This window comes from Perca flavescens, chromosome 8 (assembly GCF_004354835.1).
Source record: "Perca flavescens isolate YP-PL-M2 chromosome 8, PFLA_1.0, whole genome shotgun sequence".
NCBI classification, from domain to species: domain Eukaryota; kingdom Metazoa; phylum Chordata; class Actinopteri; order Perciformes; family Percidae; genus Perca; species Perca flavescens.
In genome coordinates, this window is record NC_041338.1 from 27666118 (window position 1) to 27688822 (window position 22705).

Sequence of the window (22705 nt, forward strand, 5' to 3'; positions counted from 1 at the left end):
CAAAGGCCTTCTGTGCCTTCAGAAAGGAGCTGGACCCCGACCTCGAAGGCCTCGGCCAGAACAGTGAAATCGTCGGGGCAGACGAGGTTTTAGATGAAACTCAAATGAGCCCAGCCATCACCATCATGAAGCCAATCCTACGTTACCTACAGCTGCTCTGTGAGAACCACAATACAGAACTGCAGGTACTGGCCTCTTGTTTGACTGAGAGTAAAAACCTTGAAGTTAAACGTCTCTTAAATTGTCTGCTGATTGACTGTTTTTTTTTGGTTTTTTTTTTTGTGTGTGTGTTCTGAATCCAGAACTTTCTGCGCAACCAAAACAACAAGACAAACTACAATCTGGTGTGTGAGACTCTTCAGTTCTTGGACTGTATTTGTGGAAGCACCACTGGAGGCCTCGGGCTGCTTGGCCTTTACATCAATGAGAATAATGTGGACCTGGTTCGCCAAACCCTGGAAACCATCACGGAGTACTGCCAGGGACCCTGCCATGAAAACCAGGTAGGTGGAGGATTGGTTAATTTAGAGTTGATGGTTTAGTTTATTAGTTTGGTTTACTTTTGAACACCACTGCATTGGCTGGCATTCCCACGTACGATATCGTATACCAGTTGTGGTTTAATACACTCTACTTTTCTCTGTGTGTGTTTGACAAGCACAGACGCATCTTCTGATTTTAGTTTTTGTCTAATGTGCATTCACTCTAGCTTTGCCCATCTTATTTTTCCAGAGCTGTATAGCCAAGCACGAGTCAAATGGCATTGACATTATCATAGCACTGATTGTCAACTCCATCAACCCCCTGGGGAAGCATCGGCTGGACCTCGTGCTGGTGCTCAAGGTGAGCAGCATGTGCCTCTGAGAGCCCTGAGAGGCTGCTCGCTGTGACGCACAGCCATTGAAAACATTTACAATAACAATGGCCTGCTTTATAGTAATAATTACCTATGGTGCTAGAGACTGTGAACAAAATAACTGGAGGTAGTTTGACCAAATCCCCAGTGTTTAAAAGATCAATATGTTTACAAAAAGAAATGTTTTAATGGCAGAATGGATAAGGTTTTTCTTTAGAGAAAGTGTTGCACACCTCCTTTTTTACTTGTAATGTTTGTTGGCTACACATAATGTCTAGGCTGTTAGACCGCAGAGGATTTGAATCTTACAACTCAGCATTAACATTACAACATTCAAATGGTTTGATTTCTGCTAAAAATGGCATACATCAAATCCTTCATTCCTGAATTACTCAGCAAATGTAAAAGCTCATAGGTGAACCCTTATGTTGTAGAACAATGCCTCCAAACTACTATTGGCTATCATGGAGAGCCGCCATGACAGCGAAAACGCAGAGAAGATTCTCTACAAGATGAGACCCACCGAACTGGTAAGTGTGTGTCTGACTCATCTTGTATACATACAGTATACATGTACATACGTAGCTAGATCCCATGCAAAACCCTGTAAGTAGCAGTCATTTTTCATAACTTTTGTGCATCAGGTGGATGTAATGAAGGAAGCCTACGCCCAGGGTCTGGAGAGTGATGAGGACGAGGACAGTGTTGGAGACCAGATCAAGCCCAGAGATGTCGGACACAACATTTACATCCTGGCCCACCAGGTAATGAAAAAGCTTGTTTTTGTCTGTGACAGAGGCATTACTGCATTTCCTCTCTCTTTGTCTGTCTGACCTTCTGCGACCTCAGGGTCCTGTGTGTGTGTGTGTGTGTGTGTCCGTCCGTCCGTCCGTCCGTCCGTCCGTCCACATGCATGCATGCACCTGTTTGAGTGTGTCCTCTGCGTTAAATGATGGAAGACTGCTCTTCTGTGAACAAATCGCTCTGCCAGTCTTCTAAAATTAGCTTTCAGGATGTGACACTGGTTCTGGAGACAGGTATGCTGTAGGTGTTCACTGAAGCAGCACTAGTCACTGTATTACTAAACAAATGGGCTTTGCCTCGTCCAGAGTATCAGCAGTAAAGAATTTAGACGGGTGTGTTGTGCCACTGAGAAAGTAATTTGTGTGTGTGTGTCCTGTGTGTGCCTTCTCTATAGCTTATGTCAGTCAAAGAGGTCAGACCAAGTCGAGCGGGTTTTCACTTCTGCCTCTTTAGAGCCAAGTGTCAGACAGGGTATATTTGTCCAGCCAGCAGACTAGTTTCATTATGACATGAAAGGGATTTTTTTTTACTGTACTGCTGTTTTGTTTTTTTGACCTCACAAAGTGAACAAACGCATAAATACACATAAATACACATACACACACACACACACACACACACACACAAACACACACACACACACACACAGAGACTTAGACATCAGCTTATCATTTTCTCCTCAGGGCGGCTGCCATTCAATGTATTTGGTGTGTGAAATAAGAAATGATAATGAGTAAATAAACAAGAGTAAATGATAAACCGTAGTTCATAGAAGTGCATACAGTAAACTACTTTATGTAATGCTTGTAAGTAAAAATTAAAATGAAGTTTGGATCCTAGCTGGCCCGACACAATAAGATCCTGCAGCAGAGCCTGAGGCCAGGGTTGGGGTTGGGACCGGTGTCGGGGATGGACCCCGACAACGAGACGGATGACGCCCTCCATCATTATGCCAATCACACAGCTCAGATAGAGGTAAACCTCATCATCACTTCATCCATTTAACCTCCATATCTCTAAAACATCACATTTTATGTCTCCATAAAAAACCCGTAATAAGGATTTAATGGATATCTATTCGCCAGATTGTGCGTCACGACCGCACCATGGAGCAGATAGTGTTTCCGGTCCCTAACATCTGCGAGTACCTCACCGAGGAGTCCAAGGTGCGTGTGTTCACCACCACTGAGAGAGACGACCAGGGCAGCAAGGTTAACGACTTCTTCCAGCAGTTTGACAACCTCTACAACGAGATGAGTTGGCAGAAGAAGATCCGCAGTAAGTCTTTACATTCTGAATCCAGCGTTTGCAAAAGTAACGAGGGTAGGAGCAAGAGCAGGGCTGCAGGATGGTAAATCATGATTATCATCCAGCGTCTGGTTATCGGTATTTCCAGAATAAATTGAAGGGCCTGCAGAAACGTTGTGTGTTTGTGTGCTGAGTTTGTGTCCCTGTACTTATACTTGCTGTTCTGTTTGTGCAGAAAATAAGGCTCTGTTCTGGTTCTCACGCCACATCTCCCTTTGGGGGAGCATCTCCTTCTACCTGGCCTGTTTGCTCAACATTGCTGTGGCTGTATTCTACCCCTTTGGTGATGATGGAGATGAGGGTGAGATTTTCACAATTTTAAGGTTTTTTTTGTTTGTTATTTTTAAAGATTTCAAGTCTCTTGCGTCATCATACACAGGCCAATACATAGGCGTTTTTCACAGAAGACATTTTGCCAGTAGGAAAAGACCAGGTGTAAATAACAAAATGATCCTGGGTGCTGGGACTGTGCATGTTGGCTCACTTTCATGACTTACTGGGACACATGGATAGAACAGAGACATTGTTAATATTAGTAACTGTGCTTCCCCAACCATGACCAGTCTACGCACCCATAGTCCACCCACACGGTTGTTTTCCCTTATTTGCCTGATGAGACTTCTGGTCAGGACAGTGTATGCTTGCAATGTAATGCGAATTGTCCCTCTCTCTCTAGTTGCACCTGTTGAGGTGGGACAACTTAGACTTTAATCATTGTTATTGGTATGTTGATATTGGTGACCTCATGTGATTCCCCGCTTAGCTCCGCCCAACTTCACCTTGAGGTCTTATCAGTCAGGTTAACTGTGTGAGAGTGCAAAGCCTTTCAGAAACATACTTTACTTCTTCCTATTCTCTCAGTTCCCACATTTATCTGCAATATAGTGAGATTGCATTCAGGTTTTGGTAAATGAATCACATTGCCAGCCATATCAGTCACATAATAGGGGTTTTAAAGATCTTATACAGATGGGAGAAAATGTTTTTGTTGTTGATCTTCATAGTGTGATCAAATGTTTTTTTGTTTTTTTTTAGTCTTTGTCATCTCCCATCTTTCCCGCTCTTTAATCAATACATCATCAGGACACTGGTTTACAGTGCACGCTGAAGAAGCTGCTGAAAAAGTGATGAAGTTGAGGGTCCCTATGGACCTCTGTTTGACATTTTAAAGTGTTGCCTCTGATTGTGTTGTGCTAAGTTTAAGCTCTTAGCTCAGTTAAATAATTCATAAGAGAAATGCCACAACGTTTCAGAGCACTGATGTGTGGTACCTTGATTTATGCTTTATTCTTCTGCCCAGGCACCTTGTCCCGGTTCTGGAATATCTCACTGTGGGTGGCGTTGGGGGTGTTCACCATATTACTTCCTGTCGTACCCAAGCCGTGGGGCATCCTGTTCTTCCTGGTCTCCCTCATTCTACGTGCAATCTACACTATGGGCCTCGCCCCTGCTCTGTTGTTGCTGGGTACTGTCAATGTAAGTAATGGAAGATTTGAGCCAGTGTTATAGGGGGACATGTACTGTATGTTCACACGTGAAACCTTTTTATTTAAATTTGTTTTAATCCCTCAGCCTTGTTTTCTTTTCTTTCAGCTGTTCAACAAGATAGTCTTTCTCGTCAGTTTTGTGGGCAACCAGGGGACGTTCACTCGAGGCTACAAAGCGGTTGTTATGGACATGCTCTTTATCTACCATTTGGGCTACGCCATCATCTGCGTCCTGGGCCTTTTTGTGCACGAGTTTTTCTACAGCTTTTTGGTAAGAAATGTCTCACTCAATTTAATTACATTTTGACTTATTGATCAGTGTTGTACTTTAGAGATTAACATTCTGATTGTGCAACTTGCTGATGTTGATCTCCCACCACAGCTGTTTGACCTGGTGATCCGAGAGGAGACGCTGCTCAACGTGATAAAAAGTGTGACGAGGAATGGCCGCTCTATTATTCTGACAGCTGTTCTGGCCATCTTCCTCGTCTACTTCTTCTCTATCATCGGCTTTCTCTTCCTCAAGGACGACTTCCGCATGGAGGTGGACCGCCTTCCTGCCCCAGGTGTGTTAAAACAGTCTTAGATATTGTTTTACTGCGCCATGCAAAGTGAAGGGACCAGACCCTGGGCCCTATTTTAACAATGTAAGAGCACGGCGTGAAGCGCCTGGCGCGGGTGTGTTTTAGGGCGTGTACGAATCCACTTTTGCTAGTTTAACGGCAGAAAAAAGGGTCCGTGCGCCGGGCGCATGGTTCAAAAGGGTTGCATTTAGTGTCTTCATTAATTCATAGGTGTGTTTTGGGCGTAACATGCAATGAACCAATCAGTGTCCTCTTCCATTCCCTTTAAAGGCCAGGCGCGTTTGTACCTTGGCGCATTGCTATTATGATGGCGGATTTGCTGGTTAATATTTTTATTGTTCATCTTTTGCACGTTTGTGTGCTGCGGCACGTTGCGATCATTTTCCGCTGCCTCAAGATAACAATATGCCAAGAATTCACCTGAACACACCTCCCTGTAACACCAGATGGGCGCAGGTGCATTTGCTATTTAAACGACGCGGGCGCTGGACCGGAAATTGACAACTGCGTCGGTCTTAAACTAGCAAAGACACTTGCGCAGGGATCTGTACCGGGTGCAAGATAGGGTCCCCTGTGTTTTGGAACAGTTTTTACAATGTAAAGTAGATTTTTTTTTTTTTTTTTTTTAGATTTAATTTAGCTAATGCTTTTATCTAAAGTGACTTTCAATAAGTGCATTCAACCATGAAGGTACAAACTCCAAACAGCAAGAAGCTTGACTCCTGTCAAAATAAACAATCTCGTATTCACAAGGCGTCCTAGTGCTCTAAGACGCTGCCCATGTAATTGCAGTGTCCCTGGTTTGAGTCCGGGTAGGAACCTTTTTAGCATGTAATTTCCTATCTTTCCCCCACTTGTTTCATTGCAGGTCTATACTGCATTAAATGTCCCTAAAATACTTTGAAAAAAGGAAAACTTTTCATGTTCTCCAGAGAGAATTATGGCAGTGCTTATGACTTTATACTTATTTTTAGTCACTGTATTTTCTGTTACGCTGTGGCTGCTCTGTTCCTGCATTTAACCTTAGTTAACCTTAAACATGTCTTGAACCTTCACTCTTTTACAGTGCTCTCATACACGTCACATAAAAATGTGTTGCTCTTTTTCTGCTCCAAACTTATCAATAACTTCTAGGACTGTACATCCTAGAAGTTAATGAGTTTCAAACCTCGAGCGAAATAAAAGATAAGCAGCAGACTGGGCAGTTCATGCAGTACATCAGACATGTTAACATTGTTGACAATAACTTCTGAACTATCAGGACAATAATCAAAAGGATTCTTTGGTTTAGAGTGAATCCAGAGTTTTTGTTCCCCTTTTGGCTTACAATTTCTCAATAAAAACTGTAGGATCACTGTTTGCTTATGTACATATTCAACCTAAGAAATTGTAGAATATGTACCATATATTGTATATACTATATGCAAACCCAGGCACATGTTTTGAAAACACTGTGGAGAGTGTGGGTGTGTTAATGAGCTCCAGCACAGTGCTCTGACGGTCAGGAAGACAACCTGCTAGCACGTGTGCACCTGTTGCATAACCTGTGTTTTGCTGAACCGAGCACAGCAGACACAGCAGAGCAGTGCTGGGTTTATGTAACCAGCTGGGCTCGCACCTATCTGTTAGCTGTGGGCTAAGCCGAGGCATAACTCGAGCTCCATCAAAGCTGGGGAGCACCCTGTCCATACTGCTGCTGTGAACCCTGCGCCTCGCCTCGTACCACCCCCCTGTACCCTCTTCCTCTGCCTCTTGTCTCCAATCCCCGCCCTGTGTCGTACGGCCTGTCAGGGAAGAAAGCCATTTTTGTGACACTCTGGCCTAGGTGTACAGTTCACCTTCCGCTGTGTGCCTGAGCCAATCACACTCAAGCGCAGCTTCTCTGCTCCTCAGGGCTTTGCCAATGTGCAAATGATTTGAACAGGTTTTTTCAACAACACTTCCCCGCCCACCCAGCAGATGCTGCCTCAGTTTACATAACGTCCAACTATATATTTCTTTCTGATTTGATGAGAATAAGCTGGAAGGAGTTTTAATGCCAGAGTTGAATCATCTTCTTCCATTTGTAAGTTATCTGTGCTGTTGTCAATAATCAACTTCACATAATTTCCCCTTTTTTTTCTCTTTAATTGTTCTCTGAAAAGGAAAAGGGGATTTAATGAGTAAGAATGAAGTTGCTGACTCATGTTTGACAGATAGATGTCCTGTTTCAGCACCAAAATCTGACCCTGGTAAGTTTTTATTTTTTATTTTTTATTTTTTAAATCAATTAATGAATCCAATTTGCTTTATTTTCTATAATTACAAACTGCTGAGTAGACAAGTTTTAAGATTTTGTAGTGACCGAAATGTGTATGCTACCTCTCTGGTGGTAATCGCTTCCTGAAAAGTTACTCACACACAAACGCATACACTGGAACATGCACACAACACAGTCATACTCAGTTTCACACACACACACACACACACACACACACACACACACACACACACACACACGTGCAGACAAAGAATCTTGATAAGGCAGCGGGGTGACTCACACACTTGTGTTCCTGCATCTCCCTCCATCACCTGCACCGTTGGGACACGCAATCTCATCCGAATCCTTCACCTCCTCGTTCTCCTCAGCAGTCAGCCATTTTCTATATACAGTATATGTACATTTTATATCAGATATACATTTTTTCTGTTTGATTCTCACATATGAGGAGGCGAGGGAGTTGAAAGTATCCATTTCATCTTTAGTCACACCATTATCTGCTGTTTTCATGATGAGGTGTTTTATTATCAGTCGGTTATGAAAGTCAGCTGAGTGATCATTTTTTGAATTGGCTCAGACTGTATTTTCCACTGTAAATCTTTCACAGACTCTTGGTTCCATTTCATTTAATTCAGTTCAGTTAAATTCAGATTGATTTGAAAACTGAATTCAGATGTGGTGGTCATCGCTAGTTAGATATAAATTCAAATGAGGAGAACGATAGAAAGGAGAAGCTACTGCTAAGAAGAAAAAAACGAAGCAACTTGTAACACAAATTTAGAAATTTAGAAGCCAATACTGCACATGTATCCTTGTGTCTACTGTTTTAATGCTTTTTTTCTTTTGGTTTATGTATGTCTGGTCATAGACGATGGGACAGAGCGGGTGTGCGACACTCTGCTCATGTGTATAATCACAGTGTTGAACCAGGGATTACGTAATGGAGGTGGTGTGGGAGACATTCTCAGGAGACCCTCCAAAGAGGTAAGACGGCCTCAAAATGAACATGAACTACAGTGTTCACTTCTTACAGAATTGTATTTTATATACTTAATGTCCGTTTGTAATGACTTGAACTATAAATAAATGGCATTAGTGCTGCATTAGCTTCTGTCTAAGATGAAATAAATGAATCATTGTTGAATGTTAAATGAGGCATTTTCTCCATATTTTACCTGTTAACTGCACCATCCAGGAGCCTCTGTTTGCGGCCCGAGTGGTTTACGACCTCCTGTTCTTCTTCGTCGTTATCATCATCGTTCTTAACCTCATCTTTGGTGTCATCATCGACACCTTCGCTGACTTGAGAAGTGAGAAACAAAGGAAGGAGGAGATCCTGAAAACCACCTGTTTCATCTGTGGTGTGTACAGCTCTGTGGTTCGCTCAATGCTACAAATGACGGTGAAGCGAGAAGACGGTGTATTTGGAAGAACTCGCGTTAAATAGAGCTGATTTCTTGCAGGGCTGGAGAGGGACAAGTTTGACAACAAGACGGTGTCCTTTGAGGAGCACATCAAATCCGAACACAACATGTGGCATTACCTTTACTTCCTGGTTCTGGTGAGGGTGAAGGATCCAACCGAGTACACCGGCCCCGAGAGCTACGTGGCCCAGATGATTGTGGTAAGTAGACCAAACACACACACAGGACACACCCAGGAAATGGTCCCACGGTACATTTTTGTAATGCAGCTTAAAAGTTGCATCACACAAGCTGCTCTATCATTTGTAAGTTATACAAAGGAAGGCACTTGCTGGAGCCATAAAAGGTTCATTCATATTTATTCAAAGTGCTCATATTATGCTTTTTCCCTTTCCTTTATTATGTTCTATATCTATATATGCGTCACTTTGTAACACGTTATAATGCTCGCCTAGCTGCTGGCGTGGCACGCCCTTATACTCTGCTTCTTAATTGCTAGTAGTCCTTAGCTAGCTACTGCCCATGTGTGACTCCCAACAAAGATGGAACAGAAGTGAGATGCCTCACTCTGTAGCTAAAACGGAGAGCTCAACACACAGGGTGAAAAGACGAGCTACAGCAATGTGCAGTACAACAAAAATATGGTGTTTTTTGAAAATTAAACCATGTAAACCTATTCTGGTACAACCTCTAAATACAATTATGAACTTGAAAATGAGCATAATATGAGCACTTCAATTCATAGAAAAAACAAGATGATTTTTATTTAATACATTAAGCTGGGTGACAGCTTGGTGAGTTCATTTGTTTGAGTGAGAGAGGAGGACTGAAACCGTTAGTGATCAGTTTGTGATCAGTTATTAGCAAAACCAAGTTTGTGTTTCTGTAGAAAAGTCAACCACAGAGAATTTATTTTATGTTTGACGTAATAAATCTTGCATTATTTGAACGAAACGTAAGGATCTCCGCAAGTTCTTTTTTTCACATATCAGTCAGCCTCCAAAAGGCGACAAGGATAAGAAAATGAGTGAATAACAGTACCATAACATTTTTTTTTTTTAAAGGTGGCTACATAAACATACCCAAGCCACATTCATTTTGTTTATTATTCCAGGAACATTTGGACAAACAAACATATTCATTTCACCCCCCTAATTAATATTTTGCTGGCGAGCCGTACCAGACAGCATATAGATGTCGCAGTGTTGGAGTCTTAAAGTTTTGCAGCCTTCCTCACTTTGCAGACTTGCACAGTGTGCTAGAGAACCTTGAGCCTGTACAGCAGACGAGCGATCGAAAAATGAGACTGAGCCTCTAGGCCTGTGCCAAGCATCCCAATTTATTCTCCTTCCCTCTTGCTGCTGGAGAGAGATGGGGCTCCGTGCTCAGGTAGTCTTCACTATGCTGAGCTCCTAACCTGCTGGGACACAGTGTGGTTAAATAGTAATTAAATCCAGTCCAGCTCTATTATCATCAATGCACCAACTTGCTGCACTGACACACAGACAAGAAGTTGAAGGATGTAAGGGCAACTTAAGGTGTTGCTGTTAGGTTAATGGATTCAAATGAAGCCCCGGAGCACAATGGCACAGTTTGTGATTAACATTTGGCCATGATGGGCATAAGAATGGTTGCATTATAATGAACCATTTGCATAACAAACAGGTGACAGACATTGAATTAATATGCATCAGCAGGTCTTCCAACAGGTCGACTCTCTGATGCGAGGCCATGGTATCGCTGTGTGATAAAGTAATGATGAGTCAGGAATTTATATTAACACCTCCTAACATGCTGCAGAGAAGAAACGCACTCGGGGGAGAGGGGGAAACACTAAAACCGCTTTTGTTTCCATTTTGTTACTTCATGTTGCACTCGTGTTTTATGAAAAAAGTACATTATTTCATAATTCTCATAAAATGGTGCCATCATTTTAAATATTTAGTTTTTCTCAATAACATTAAATATTCATAAGGAACGATTAAAGCTAGAGTTTTGAAAAAAAAAGCATCTTCCAACTGCTCCAACTGTGGCAGACTTACTTTTTGTTTATCTAGGACCCCATAACTGATAATAAGAAGCTGATTGAGAAAATTAGTCTTCAGGGTCTTTAAAATGAAACTTTAAGTGGCTGTCTTGTTAGCAGATGGTGGAGTGAGCACAACTTCACCTACTCAGTTAACCGTCCTGAAGGGTCAAACCTCCAACAAAATTTGTAATAATATTGACTTTATTGTCGACTAACGTTAGTTAGTTAGTTAGTTAGTTAGTTAGTTAACTAACATTAGCTTGTGGCCTTCATCAAGGTCAACATGTGACACTTTACAAATAACTTTTAAATATGATGGGTATGGACAAAAATCATATACACAGGTGAAAATTCTGGGCCCCTCCCCACATCCACAGCTATTCATTCTAGCATCTAGCGCCAGGGTACTCAGTCCCCTTTTTCCCCCCAGTCCGACGCCCCTGCATATACACAGCAACCATAAGGGTTTGGCCCCTTTTTAGCAACTAAAAGTCAGGATATCTTAGTTTATCTTATCTTCATTTTTTTAAATAGAGGTGAAACATTATTAAATATGTCTCTCGTTAATCGGCCAACTTAATGGAAGTCCCAACTCATAGAGCAAAAACATGCACACTGACAAACAAAATCTGTTTATTCCATGTGCAAAAGTTGAAGTGTAATTCTCAATTGCCGGAGTCAATCTGCTCACACACAGTAAATTACTCTGGATGAGAGCGAGCAAAGGTACAGTGACATAAGCTGTAATGGAAAAACAGCTGAATGTGAAAGTATCTGAGTCTGTGATGTTAGTCTCTGCAGGAACCTGCTCCATCTGCCGTCTGTACACCGCAGCCCAGAGTTTGACTTAATGTTTAGGGAGGGATAAGTGTGTGCGTTTAAGGAGGGGGGATATTTGCAGTTTAGGGCTCCGCTTGTTAAGCTCCCTCTTTATACTAATCTCCTTCGCTATAGTTTGGGGGGCCGACAACTCAACATGATGCTACTGGACTAATAAAAAAATTCACACACACACACACACACACACACACACACACACAGACAGAGTCATAATGAGTGCATCTGGTTGGGTAGAATAGAGTGATGTGGTGCCAGGCTAAAGAGTAGGATCGTGTTACACTGCATGTCTGTTCTGTGTCTGTTCTGTTGGTGTGTTGTGCATGTGGATGGGAATTTCTGTGCGGGTGTTTGTGTGTAAAATTATGACAGCAACTACAGGCCTATCAGGTACTGCAGCAGCCACAACGCTGTTACATAACCCATCTCAAGTGGCCTGCTAATAGCTCAGCCCTGCCTGGCACGTGCTCTCCTGTCCCTTTCTCTCTCTAACACACAGACACAGTCACCATCGCATCATGAATTCTTCATTTACTTTACAAAGCAGCCACATTCGTATCTGAATAGAAAAGGTAGAGCAGGTGTGTGTGTGTGTGTGTGTGTGTGTGTGTGTGTGTGTGTGTGTGTGTGTGTGTGTGTGTGTGTGTGTGTGTGTGTGTGTGTGTGTGTGTGTGTGTGTGTGTGTGTGTGTGTGTGTGTGTGTGTGTGTGTGTGTGTGTGTGTGTGTGTGTGTGTGTGTGTGTGTGTGTGTGTGTGTGTGTACTATCTGTGGCCTCGTCCGGTACACTCCCTGTATGTGACATTGTATTTCTTGACACTCTTCTGTATCTTTGTGGTTGTTTATCTATGTCATTCAACAGACGGAAATCCGCTACTTTTATCTTAAATTTCCAGACCAAAGTGTGCTAAATAATATGCATTACTGGGGGCACGACCTAAAACGCAGAGAGCTAAAGCTATGTTTAATAAAAAATCACAATAAAGTTAGGTTAGATATTCCGCCACTGCTGTTTGAGAGGAAAGAAAATATATAGACAACCCTTTTAGCACATCTAGATTAATTAAGTTGTTGAGTGTAAATGTAGCATAGGGCTGCATTAGCTCTCATCGCAAAAACTCAAATATAAAGTGATGGCTGTAAGAAAGTTTAGGACATTTCCACAGAATAGTAGTTGTTGTAATAGTAGTAGTTATGACAAATGGCAACTACAACAGGAGCGCTAATTTCTTCAGTGTGTGTGTGTGTGTGTGTACACGTGGTGAAACACACCAGCGCTATGGCGACGGCAGCAGAGTGAGAAGCACATGAATGTCCGTCTGTAAATTCATGCTCACTGAGGTGTTTAAATGGATCAGTGAAGCAACACTAAAGCCTTGTCTTATTCAGACAGCGCAGCACAGCACACAGTGAACTACTGTACAGTCTAATGAACAGCAACAAGACGGGAGCGGGGTAGTTCAGATTCTGTACGGTCACTGCTTAACTTCATATCATTGATTAATTAGAGGTAATGCGTCAATCGCCATTGAGTGACTGTACGTTCAAACAGGATATTGTATTCATCCCTAATAACGTGTCTTATGTCTTATGTCTCTCTGAATCTTTGAGGTCACTAATCCATCAGTTATGGATGACTTGATGAAACAAATATCAGATAGTCCTCAGTTTCAGTGACGTTGAAGGTTTGTCTTTGAGCTCACAGAGCCTTCACTGTGTTTTTGAAGCTATGAGAAAGAAATTATTCTTTTTTTTTAATTTTATGGCCCCTTGATGCCTGAGGCCCCTATTAGCCCGAGGCTCAGGCAAGCTCTTATAGAATGACTTGATTCATACCGTGTGGCTCAGCAGTCATACTTAATCAGTCTAACTGCTTCCCTTGTAGTAAGGGATGGAATAGTATTCTAGTCAGTAAAAAGCAGTCAATGTTGAAAACAATCAAAATGAAAGTATAAGTAAATGAACTCTTTTTTTTCTTTTTTTCTTTTTGCAGAGTAATCTGAGTCATATGTATATATGTGTACATTTACTAGGTTACATATGATAACTGCAACCTGTACATTTTCAGCCTTAATCTGAATCGGTCTTCAATTCAGAAATGTTTGTTAAAAGTGGCAGCCACTCCTTTTTCAGAGAAGAAGCTTACATTATGTCGGTTGCTTCGTCACTGTAAAGAGGGCCTGAATATATACATTTTATAACCGCTGCAAAAGTAGTAGAGAACAGCACCTAATCAAATGTGAAAGAAGAATAACCTAATTTTAGAAGGGACGAGTGCACAGAAAGCCCCTCCGTTAACAGTAATATGTGTATTTGTAATTAGTAGTTTTCACTAGTGGTTTCGTTACCCCATTAAATGTTAAAATGTTAACACTTAGCACAGAGTGATGCTAAATGTTCCATGCTAAATGTGAGACATTTGCTTGTTAGTATTAAGCTCAAAGCACAGCTGAGCCTGACAAAGTGCAGCCGAAGCTGATGGATTTTGAGCTGAATGTAAAAGTCCTAAATGTTGTGGCTATCCTTCTAGTTTTTCTTTAACCTCAAATAACTGTTAAAAATGTTGCTTTACAGTGCCTTTCTATTTTTGTGCATTGCATACAATATTAAATATGGCACACATGCCATTCATATTATTTTAAAAGCACAATGTCACTTAACTTTTAGAATCAAGCAAGGGTTTGTCAGTGCTAGTGATTTAACATACTAATGATTAGAAGTTTTTGTTTTTTAACTTAGTTTCCTGTTTAATGAATTTCCCAGAAGGAGTGAGTTTAGGTGTGGAGCAACAGTCCCGTGATATTTCACGGCCATTAATGTCGCACTTAGCAAAGTGTGATAAACTCATTAGTTAATTAAACAAAAACAAAAAACCCACACACTCCACCTTCCTCTCCACCCTCACCCTCTCCTCATGTCCTCTTCTCTGTCCTCAGCGTCTCACACACTGATCAGTTTTTCTATCTCTGTAGTCTATTCTTATATAAGAGGAGGTGGGAGAATACCTCACTCCTCCTACTCGACTAGATCTGGTGCCAGTCAAATCCCACTCTCGGCACCTTTTAAGTCATTTTCATTAGAAGACCTGGCAAAGGAATATTACATAAGATCAGCTGATGGCAGTCTGTCTCTGTGAAACCTATCTCACTTTCAAGAGCATGCATGTTGTAAAACACACACTCTTGCTCACAGTCTGCTATGTACATATCCATGCAGATGCACGCCAACCGTACACACCCACACATGTACAAACACAGACGCACTTAAGTCCATTACATAATGCCATAGGTTTGTTTTGCTCACTGTTTTCTTGTGGCATTACAGAAGCTGGTTAGCTCTGTCCACTGCACTGTTGGAAAAATGGGATAAACTAAATGTCACGCACACACACTCACTAATAACACTACAGTCCCAGTTGTGTTCCTGATGGACGACAGTGACTCATTCCCACATCAACAGTGTGCTTACAGTATGGAGTGGGTGAGAATTGAAATGCAAGTTACTGTTCATTTAGTGTACTAGTACAGAGCCCGTTGAAAATTTGCCTGTTTGGAACGGGCGATTGCTTGGCCTGTGGTATTGCTGCTTGTAGAATTCTTCAAAACCAAATTGCACCCCAAAATGACTTAAAGAAGGAACCCAAACCAGTTAATATGCAACTCCGCTGTATAACCTACTACTGACTTACAGTGTAGGCTATGTCTACATCAGATGAAGACATTGTAGCCTACTGCTGTATTTACCTGACAGAGAACGAGGCAGATTCAGAATGTAATCACAAAATATCACAATGACAATGTGGAGTACCTGGCCTGTTATGAGAGCTAATCAGCACAACCACCACTAGACCGTGTGTGTGTGTGTGTGTGTGTGTGTGTGTGTGTGTGTGTGTGTGTGTGTGTGTGTGTGTGTGTGTGTGTGTGTGTGTGTGTGTGTGTGTGTGTGTGTGTGTGTGTGTGTGTGTGTGTGTGTGTGTGTGTGTGTGTGTGTGTGTGTGTTTTGGCGACGGTAATGTTATTAGTGTTGTAAGTTAGCAGTAGACTTAATGAACCTGACCCAGGGTGTGTGGCCAGCGGCAAAAGCCAATGTGTGCTTCTTTTACCGATTTTATATATTTAACGATATCTTTTGCATTTCTAATCCAAACAACGTCAAACTTGGCACCGCACTGACTCGTGCCCGTAGCAAGACACCTGTCAACAGTTCGAGAGATGTGCACATAACACACACACAGACAGACAGACAGACGTTCCTGCAATTTATAGATAGATAATTGCTATCCACAGTATCCAGGAGACAGCAGTGCTGCTTAAAACATTTTAGACTGTCGAGCGCAACACAGAGAGCCGTTTCCATTGTGATGGAATGATTAATGTTAAACCTCCACGCATGTCTCCAATTACCCATACCTCTCGGTTTACTCTCCTCCTGCAGTCTGGCATTAGCTCTGTATTGCTGCCGGCACGTCTATGGAAATCCTCCTTTCCATTGTCTGTGCCAACATACAGTTGCTGCCATCTCTCTGACCTACTGAGTCAGCTTTATTTCAGCCTTTTCGTGCCTTTCACCTTTTTCACTGCTTCTCTCACATCCTATCTATCCCTCTCTCCTCCCAGGAGAAGAACTTGGAGTGGTTCCCCCGTATGAGAGCCATGTCTCTGGTGAGCAGCGAGGGAGACGGCGAGCAGAATGAGATGCGCTCTCTGCAGGATAAGCTGGACAGCACTGTCACTCTGGTGTCTCAGTTGTCTGGCCAGCTGGCTGAGCTCAAGGAACAGGTACAGTGGCACTTCAGGCCGTTTTTCCACGCTGTGGTGGGAACAGCTCTTGTCTGAGCAGCACTGTGGTGCTCCGAACTAAATGCCTGGTGACTAAAGCAAAAATATTCCTGCTTTTAAAATGTTTGTCAAAGTAACATCATGTTTAGGTGATTGCTGTATAGCCAACTATAGCACATGGACTGTGAACTCCACGTGCTACTTGACTTGAGACTTGCTTATACCTAAAAACACCTGCAGAGCAAGTGATCACACAGAAGAGGTGACATCAGCAGTTTCATTTTTCTACCCATCTCTTTACGGAGTTCAGTAACCTAGATGGATTCTATCAGACCCTTGATGCTCCTGCACGCAGCACGATAGGTGACTATCACATCAGCGATCAACGCGACTGATTGCCGCCAGTGAGCCTCTGGCTGTTTGGATGACTAGCCCTGCTGCTGCAGTGTGACTGATCACTCTCATCACCTGCCTCCCCTGCATGTGATTCCAGTCACAGGCCTGTCATTGTTCCTCTTCTGCCAGATGTGTGAAAACAGCTCCTAATGGGGAAGGATCACACTCCTGTAAACACAAAAACAACAACCTCCGTCGACCTCAGTAAACAGTTCATTCTGTTACATCGCCCTGCTGGTTGGGATCCCTTGTGTAACTCCTGTAACAACCGGAGCCTTGTCTCCAAATCTGTAGTTTCGCTCAAATACAGGCCATTTATTATTCCAATCTAGCTTTAGAAGTCTACACTGACTAGATTCATGGGGTCAGCAAGTGTGTCACTCCGCCTTTATGATAAATCAAGGTTTTGAGAGGTGAGTGTGTTCATGCAGGCCAAACCACAGCTCTGCAGTCACGAGGGGAAGCCTGCAGGTCTCACACCAGCTCAGAAAGTGCTCCTGCAGCTCCTCCCTCATTACTACCTCTGCTGACCTCGGCACTTTACACTATCACAGCTCAGATTGTGTGTACGTGCATTTGTTTGTGTGGGTTTTAGGGTTCTGCACAGCGCACTCTATTTACTTTAATCTGCATTTACAGATAAGGGTTTAGAAAAACAGGGGCCTTCATTTATGACATATGACATATGACATTAACACTGAAACCACTGAAAATGTTATGGTTGTGAGAAACCAGCCACTTCTGATTCATGAAAATTCCCCACTACACTTACCAAACACATCAAGGTGTCCTTTAATATAGTTACCATAGGACATTTTAGTTTCCAGTCATAACAGAGGTTGAACAAAGCGATTTGCATACAACCGTGGAGAAAGGAAATATCTCTTTTATAAGATCTCAGTCAAATGTTTAAAAGGAAAGTAATATAAAAGTAATACTCTCAAAAAGTAATTGTTTGCAGTTACAGTGCAGTTTGAAATGACTAATGTGTGAAGCCTTGTTGTGCCATTCAGGAGTTTTTGTAACATAGCTAATTGAGATTTATCTCTTAAAGTAATGAGCCAAAGATTTAGTTTTGTCTAAATGAATGTACTCGCTCTTAGAGAAGAGATTAGAGTGTCCCTTTACCTACACTCCAAGTTCAAATAGATAAACACTCCTGTCTGGAATTTAATTTGTGTGAACATAGTGGGAACATTGTTTAGCATAATGAATTGCTCTCTAGAACAATAATAGCACAAAAACAGGTTTTCATATCATGTGTATTCAACGTGCAAAATGAAAAGCCACTCTAGGTTGATGTCTTTTTTTTCCTCTCTGTGTCCTCCACAGATGACCGAGCAGAGGAAGAACAAGCAGAGGCTTGGCTTCCTGGGTCCTCCTCAGCCCAACCATCACACCGCGGCCCACTGAGGGGCCCAAGGCTCAAGCAGGACACTGCAGGTGACGGGTCACTCGGCTGCAGGCTTGCAGTAGAAACCAGCTAGAAATGCAGACGCACACAAACCCCAGCCTTAAGAACAATACATGTACTCAGGGTACACTTACAATTAATGATGTCAAAATGTAAGAGGCCAGCAAGTGTTGACACATCATTTTTGACATAGTGCCTTTTCTGTGACAACAATCACTGCGTTATGTGATACAAACTGTGCCTTATGAGCTCACTCGGGCCACTAGGAGCATTTACTGCCCATCTGTACACTGCCTCGTACAGAGGAACTCTGCTCTGTGAATGATTGGCCAGGTACGGCACACATCTGCCAGTGTAGTGTGCCAGACAGAGGACAAGTCATGTCTCGTTCCTCGACCGTCCTCAGTGCTGTTGTGCCAGAGAGCAGACAGGAAGGCTGCAAAGTCAGTGATTGGCAGTGTTTGGGAAGTTGGGGGGGTGGTGGTGGTTTAGCCTCCGGGGGAAGAGTATGTGTGCGAACATCAAGTTTTTACCCCTTTACCTTTTAGATTTCTGATGGTATTTATGAGAAAATTTGCGGTTTATAACTGGAGTATTATTTTTGAATTTTGGAAAAGGAATCATGCTGCCTTACTCATTAACTTCTCTAAACAGTACATTGCAACTGCTGAAAGTGCACTTTTTAAGAAAAAAGGGTAAAACTGTAAGCCCGTAACTGGAAACATTAGTTAGTTATATTATTTGTGCATGCTTTGTGTTGTGTTTAAAAATGCATTTGCTGCACCATTTCAGTTGCCTTCTTATAGATTTCTACAGAGTATATAAATTAAAGAAATGTGAAATAGAAATAATGATTACCTGTGCAGAACTTACTTGAAATGTCTTTTATGTCTAAATCTTATATTGGTACATAATGTAATACTGACTGAAGATGGTAAGCTTACAGTTCTTTGTTACAATATGAACATCCTCATTGTTTATAGAGATGTCAGCTAATACTGTAATATTTACTGTATCTGCTCAATTCATCTTCTACAGTTTTTAGTGTAAATCATCCTCACTAGTCTCTCTTGGACTGCAACTGAAAGTCTGAAGTTGTGTTTTAAACTACGGCAGATTGCGAGTGCATGCACTCGGTGGTAAATGTCCTGTGACACTTTCTGTGGAAACAAAGTGTATAGAAAAATGTGTTTTATGTGGTTGGATGTCGTAATAAATTTGTAACAAGACTCTTTGGCGTGCTTTGAGTAAACAGAGTTTTGCCTCAATCCATGTTGTCCCCCCCCCACACACACACACACACACTCACCCTGACCCCCCTCTGCACCCACCAACAGTTTACTCACACTTGTACTCGTCCATGAAGGGAGCACAGGACCTAGGAAAAGACCGGTCTTGATTCAGACAGGATCATATTTCAGCTCATGCAGCAGGGTTAGTCATCAAATATTAAAAGCAAAGTTAACAGAGCCGCTGTACGTGCAGTCATTGTCCTGCTTTTGTTTAGCTCATCTTGACATTTAATCCCAGCTAATTAACAAATGATATGATGCACAGATAGCCTACTAGACCAGACTCTGGAATTTCACCTGTTTTGTTTTTACAATAGTCTACTTCACAAGCTTTGCGGTTATCCAAGTTTAATACTTTTTTTTAAATTATTATTATTATTATTAAATTAAGTGATCAAAATACAGAAATAAGAGAGAGGCATGTTTAACAGCCATTTCCAATCATGGATACTTGGTACCATGGCTAAAATAAATGGATAAATGGCTAAAAGTGATGGATGGGTATTTAAAACATCCATCTGCTGCCACTACATGTGGTAGAAGTACAACTCACCTAAACGTTGACAGTGCCATTGTTTGAAGAATTGTTGTAACAAGATCCACTTTTATATAATACAAGTTAAAATAACAGTTTAAAATCATTTAAAATTAGCACATTTGAAACATGACTGGCGGTGTCGATGAAGGGGCACTTTAGGTGGTCTGACTAGAGCTGTGTGAGTACATGAGACAAAAAAAGAAGAAGTTGCAAGCCACTGTTCTAGAAGATATGAAAAAAGAAAGCATCTTAAGTTCCGGTCACGGAGTGCTTCTGTGTGCCACTGACTCCGAGTGGTTTTCCTTTGCGATGCCCTGTGTTTACTCATCAATAAATTAAATTCCTTCATAGGTGTGAAATATTGGCTATATTTAGGCTTGTCATCTGCACATCAGTTCACATTGTTGGTAATTTAGCACTCTGTACTTGTGGAAATGGATAGTTTAAAGCTGTGGCTGGTTGATTGTCTGACTGCTTGTGTTACTTATTTTAGATGATAAACGAATCACAGAAATGCCTCAACCTTTATCCAGTCCTGTCATTTACCCTCTACAGAGAAGCCCATCCTTCTTGGCTTCAGTTCGCTGTTTACGCTGGCAGGCCTGCATTTGCTCCTGCTGCCTGTGACAGCCATTAAAATTAGCTCACGCAGTGCCATAATGGTGAGCAGCTGTCACGGCGTAGACAAGAAGGGTAAAGTGCAGCATTACTAGAATGTATTGGACTCATAGAGGGAAGGAAGGGGAGAGGATAATACCAGGGTCATCATTTCTGTTTGGCATAAGTCGTATTGCCATAGTGTGATATTAAACAAACCTGCATCGCTTCCTAAACCGACCGTTTTATCAGATGAGATTTATTTTTTGGTTCTAATCACGAAGAGAAAACATTTTATCCACTTACCAAAAAAACGTTTTAAATGACGTAGCGCTGAAGCTTTTTAATGCACGTGAGCAGTGTATTATTTACTTTATGAACACAACCTTTGACACATTTGGATCAGTCGTTTTAGAATCTCTTTGCAAACCACAGTCAAGTCACGTGCTTAGCCTGTGTGTATTCAGTATTCAGTATTCAGTTGAGTGAGAAAACACCCAGAGAAGGTCAATAAATACAAGGCAGTGTCCCAAACACCTCTGTGGCTGGAGGCAGTATTTTACCCAGTGTGCATGAGTCAGGCGGTTTGACTTTGATGCACTGAAAGGACCGGACTAAAAGGACATCAGATTCATTTAGATTTAAACTTTGAATTTACACTAAACTATATACTAACCTGGATATACACATACTGTCCTAGATACATATAAAATTAACATTATTAGCTGCATAATTCAAATACTGTATAAGAGTTTAGTCTGTCTGTTTTCAAGTTGCTGTGAAAGTTGCGCTGATTTGTGTCAATACACATATTGATCTTCTGTCTCCTGCAGTCTCTTCTACAGACTCACAGCCGCATCAGTGACCACCGGAATCAGATATCATTCGGTGGGTTTTGCCTTGAGATCAATAATTGACCACACAGAAAGTTGTTACTGACCGAGGAGGAGAGTGGAAGGTCCCTCCTCACTGTCATTTTTTTTTTTTTTAAATTATAAATAAACATGCCCCTGTGATGACTGGCAAGTGACTTCCTGTGTCTGGATTTGAGCCTTTTGTAGTCACATGATGCACCAATAACATCAACAACACTGAACAAGCACACGGAAAAACACCGTAGACAGGCCTACCCTCCATCACATGTGCAGTACAGTGTGAGTTTTTTTTTATTATCCTGGTGATTCTCTGCTGATTATTGAGCTTTATCATCACTGAAAACAAATTGTGATGTTTAAGTTTATAAACAAAAATGAAACGATGAATGTTGTCAAATGTGGTGCCATGAGAGTGACCCTTGAAGAAAATAACTGGACAGTCACAGTTGTGCATTGTACATTACATTACATGTCATTTAGCTGACGCTTTTATCCAAAGCAAATTACAATTAAGCGCTTTCAACTCTGAAGGTTCAAACTCCAGACAACAAGTAGTAAGTGCAAGTACATTAGCTTTAAATAAGCAAAGCTACAAAGTGCAGTTTCAAGATAATAGAATTTTTCTTTTTTTTTGTGGATTATCCGAGGTGTAGTCAGAAGAGATGTGTTTTTAGCCTTCGGCGGAAGATGTGTAGGCTTTCGGCCAACCTGATGTCGATAGGGAGCTCGTTCCACCATTTAGGAGCCAGGACAGCGAACAGTCGGGATTTCGTTGAGTGATTAGTTCCTTAGCTTGTGTGAATTAAAAGTTATAAAAACATCGAGCAGGTACAGACAGAGACGCCTATGTCTCTTGGTTATTAGTCATAGTTGTTAATATGAATAACACATTCTGTTATATGTATTTCACCCTACATTTTAATGATATGCAGGCCTTATGTTTAGGTAGTAAAACGGTCATAGCATGGAGGTTGCATATAGTCTGGTGCAACGGAAGTACATTATGGCCCAGGGCTACATTCAGTCGAAAATCCTCAATGTTCAAAACCGTCTCTGGATAAATCTTAAGACGGTGTGCACCGTTTCGCTATTGGTTTCCGGGTTGAACCACATGTTTCCTCAGAACGGTGTGAATGGTGTGCAACCTGTTTTATACTGTCTGTGTGCAACGAGCTTAACTCCAAGGTAGGTATGTTTGAGGTATGTGATGTGAGGTATGTTTTTTTCT

At 41.8% G+C, this 22705-nt stretch overlaps 1 protein-coding gene across 1 annotated transcript in view; it reads left to right on the plus strand.

The window, feature by feature from the left end:
- itpr2 (inositol 1,4,5-trisphosphate receptor, type 2) overlaps window positions 1-18653 on the plus strand; it is a 65469-nt gene extending 46816 nt beyond the window's left edge. The window contains exons 41-57 of the mRNA XM_028584333.1: window positions 1-185; window positions 303-503; window positions 733-843; window positions 1291-1386; window positions 1501-1620; window positions 2501-2635; window positions 2746-2938; window positions 3144-3269; window positions 4269-4444; window positions 4562-4726; window positions 4838-5021; window positions 7184-7270; window positions 8168-8283; window positions 8495-8660; window positions 8763-8923; window positions 16204-16365; window positions 18094-18653. The exon at window positions 1-185 is cut by the window's left edge and continues 69 nt beyond it. Of these exons, the coding sequence (XP_028440134.1) occupies window positions 1-185; window positions 303-503; window positions 733-843; window positions 1291-1386; window positions 1501-1620; window positions 2501-2635; window positions 2746-2938; window positions 3144-3269; window positions 4269-4444; window positions 4562-4726; window positions 4838-5021; window positions 7184-7270; window positions 8168-8283; window positions 8495-8660; window positions 8763-8923; window positions 16204-16365; window positions 18094-18174 (2465 nt within the window). The 3' untranslated portion in view covers window positions 18175-18653. The remainder of the gene's footprint in view (window positions 186-302; window positions 504-732; window positions 844-1290; window positions 1387-1500; window positions 1621-2500; window positions 2636-2745; window positions 2939-3143; window positions 3270-4268; window positions 4445-4561; window positions 4727-4837; window positions 5022-7183; window positions 7271-8167; window positions 8284-8494; window positions 8661-8762; window positions 8924-16203; window positions 16366-18093) is intronic.
- The last annotated feature ends 4052 nt before the right edge of the window (window positions 18654-22705 follow it).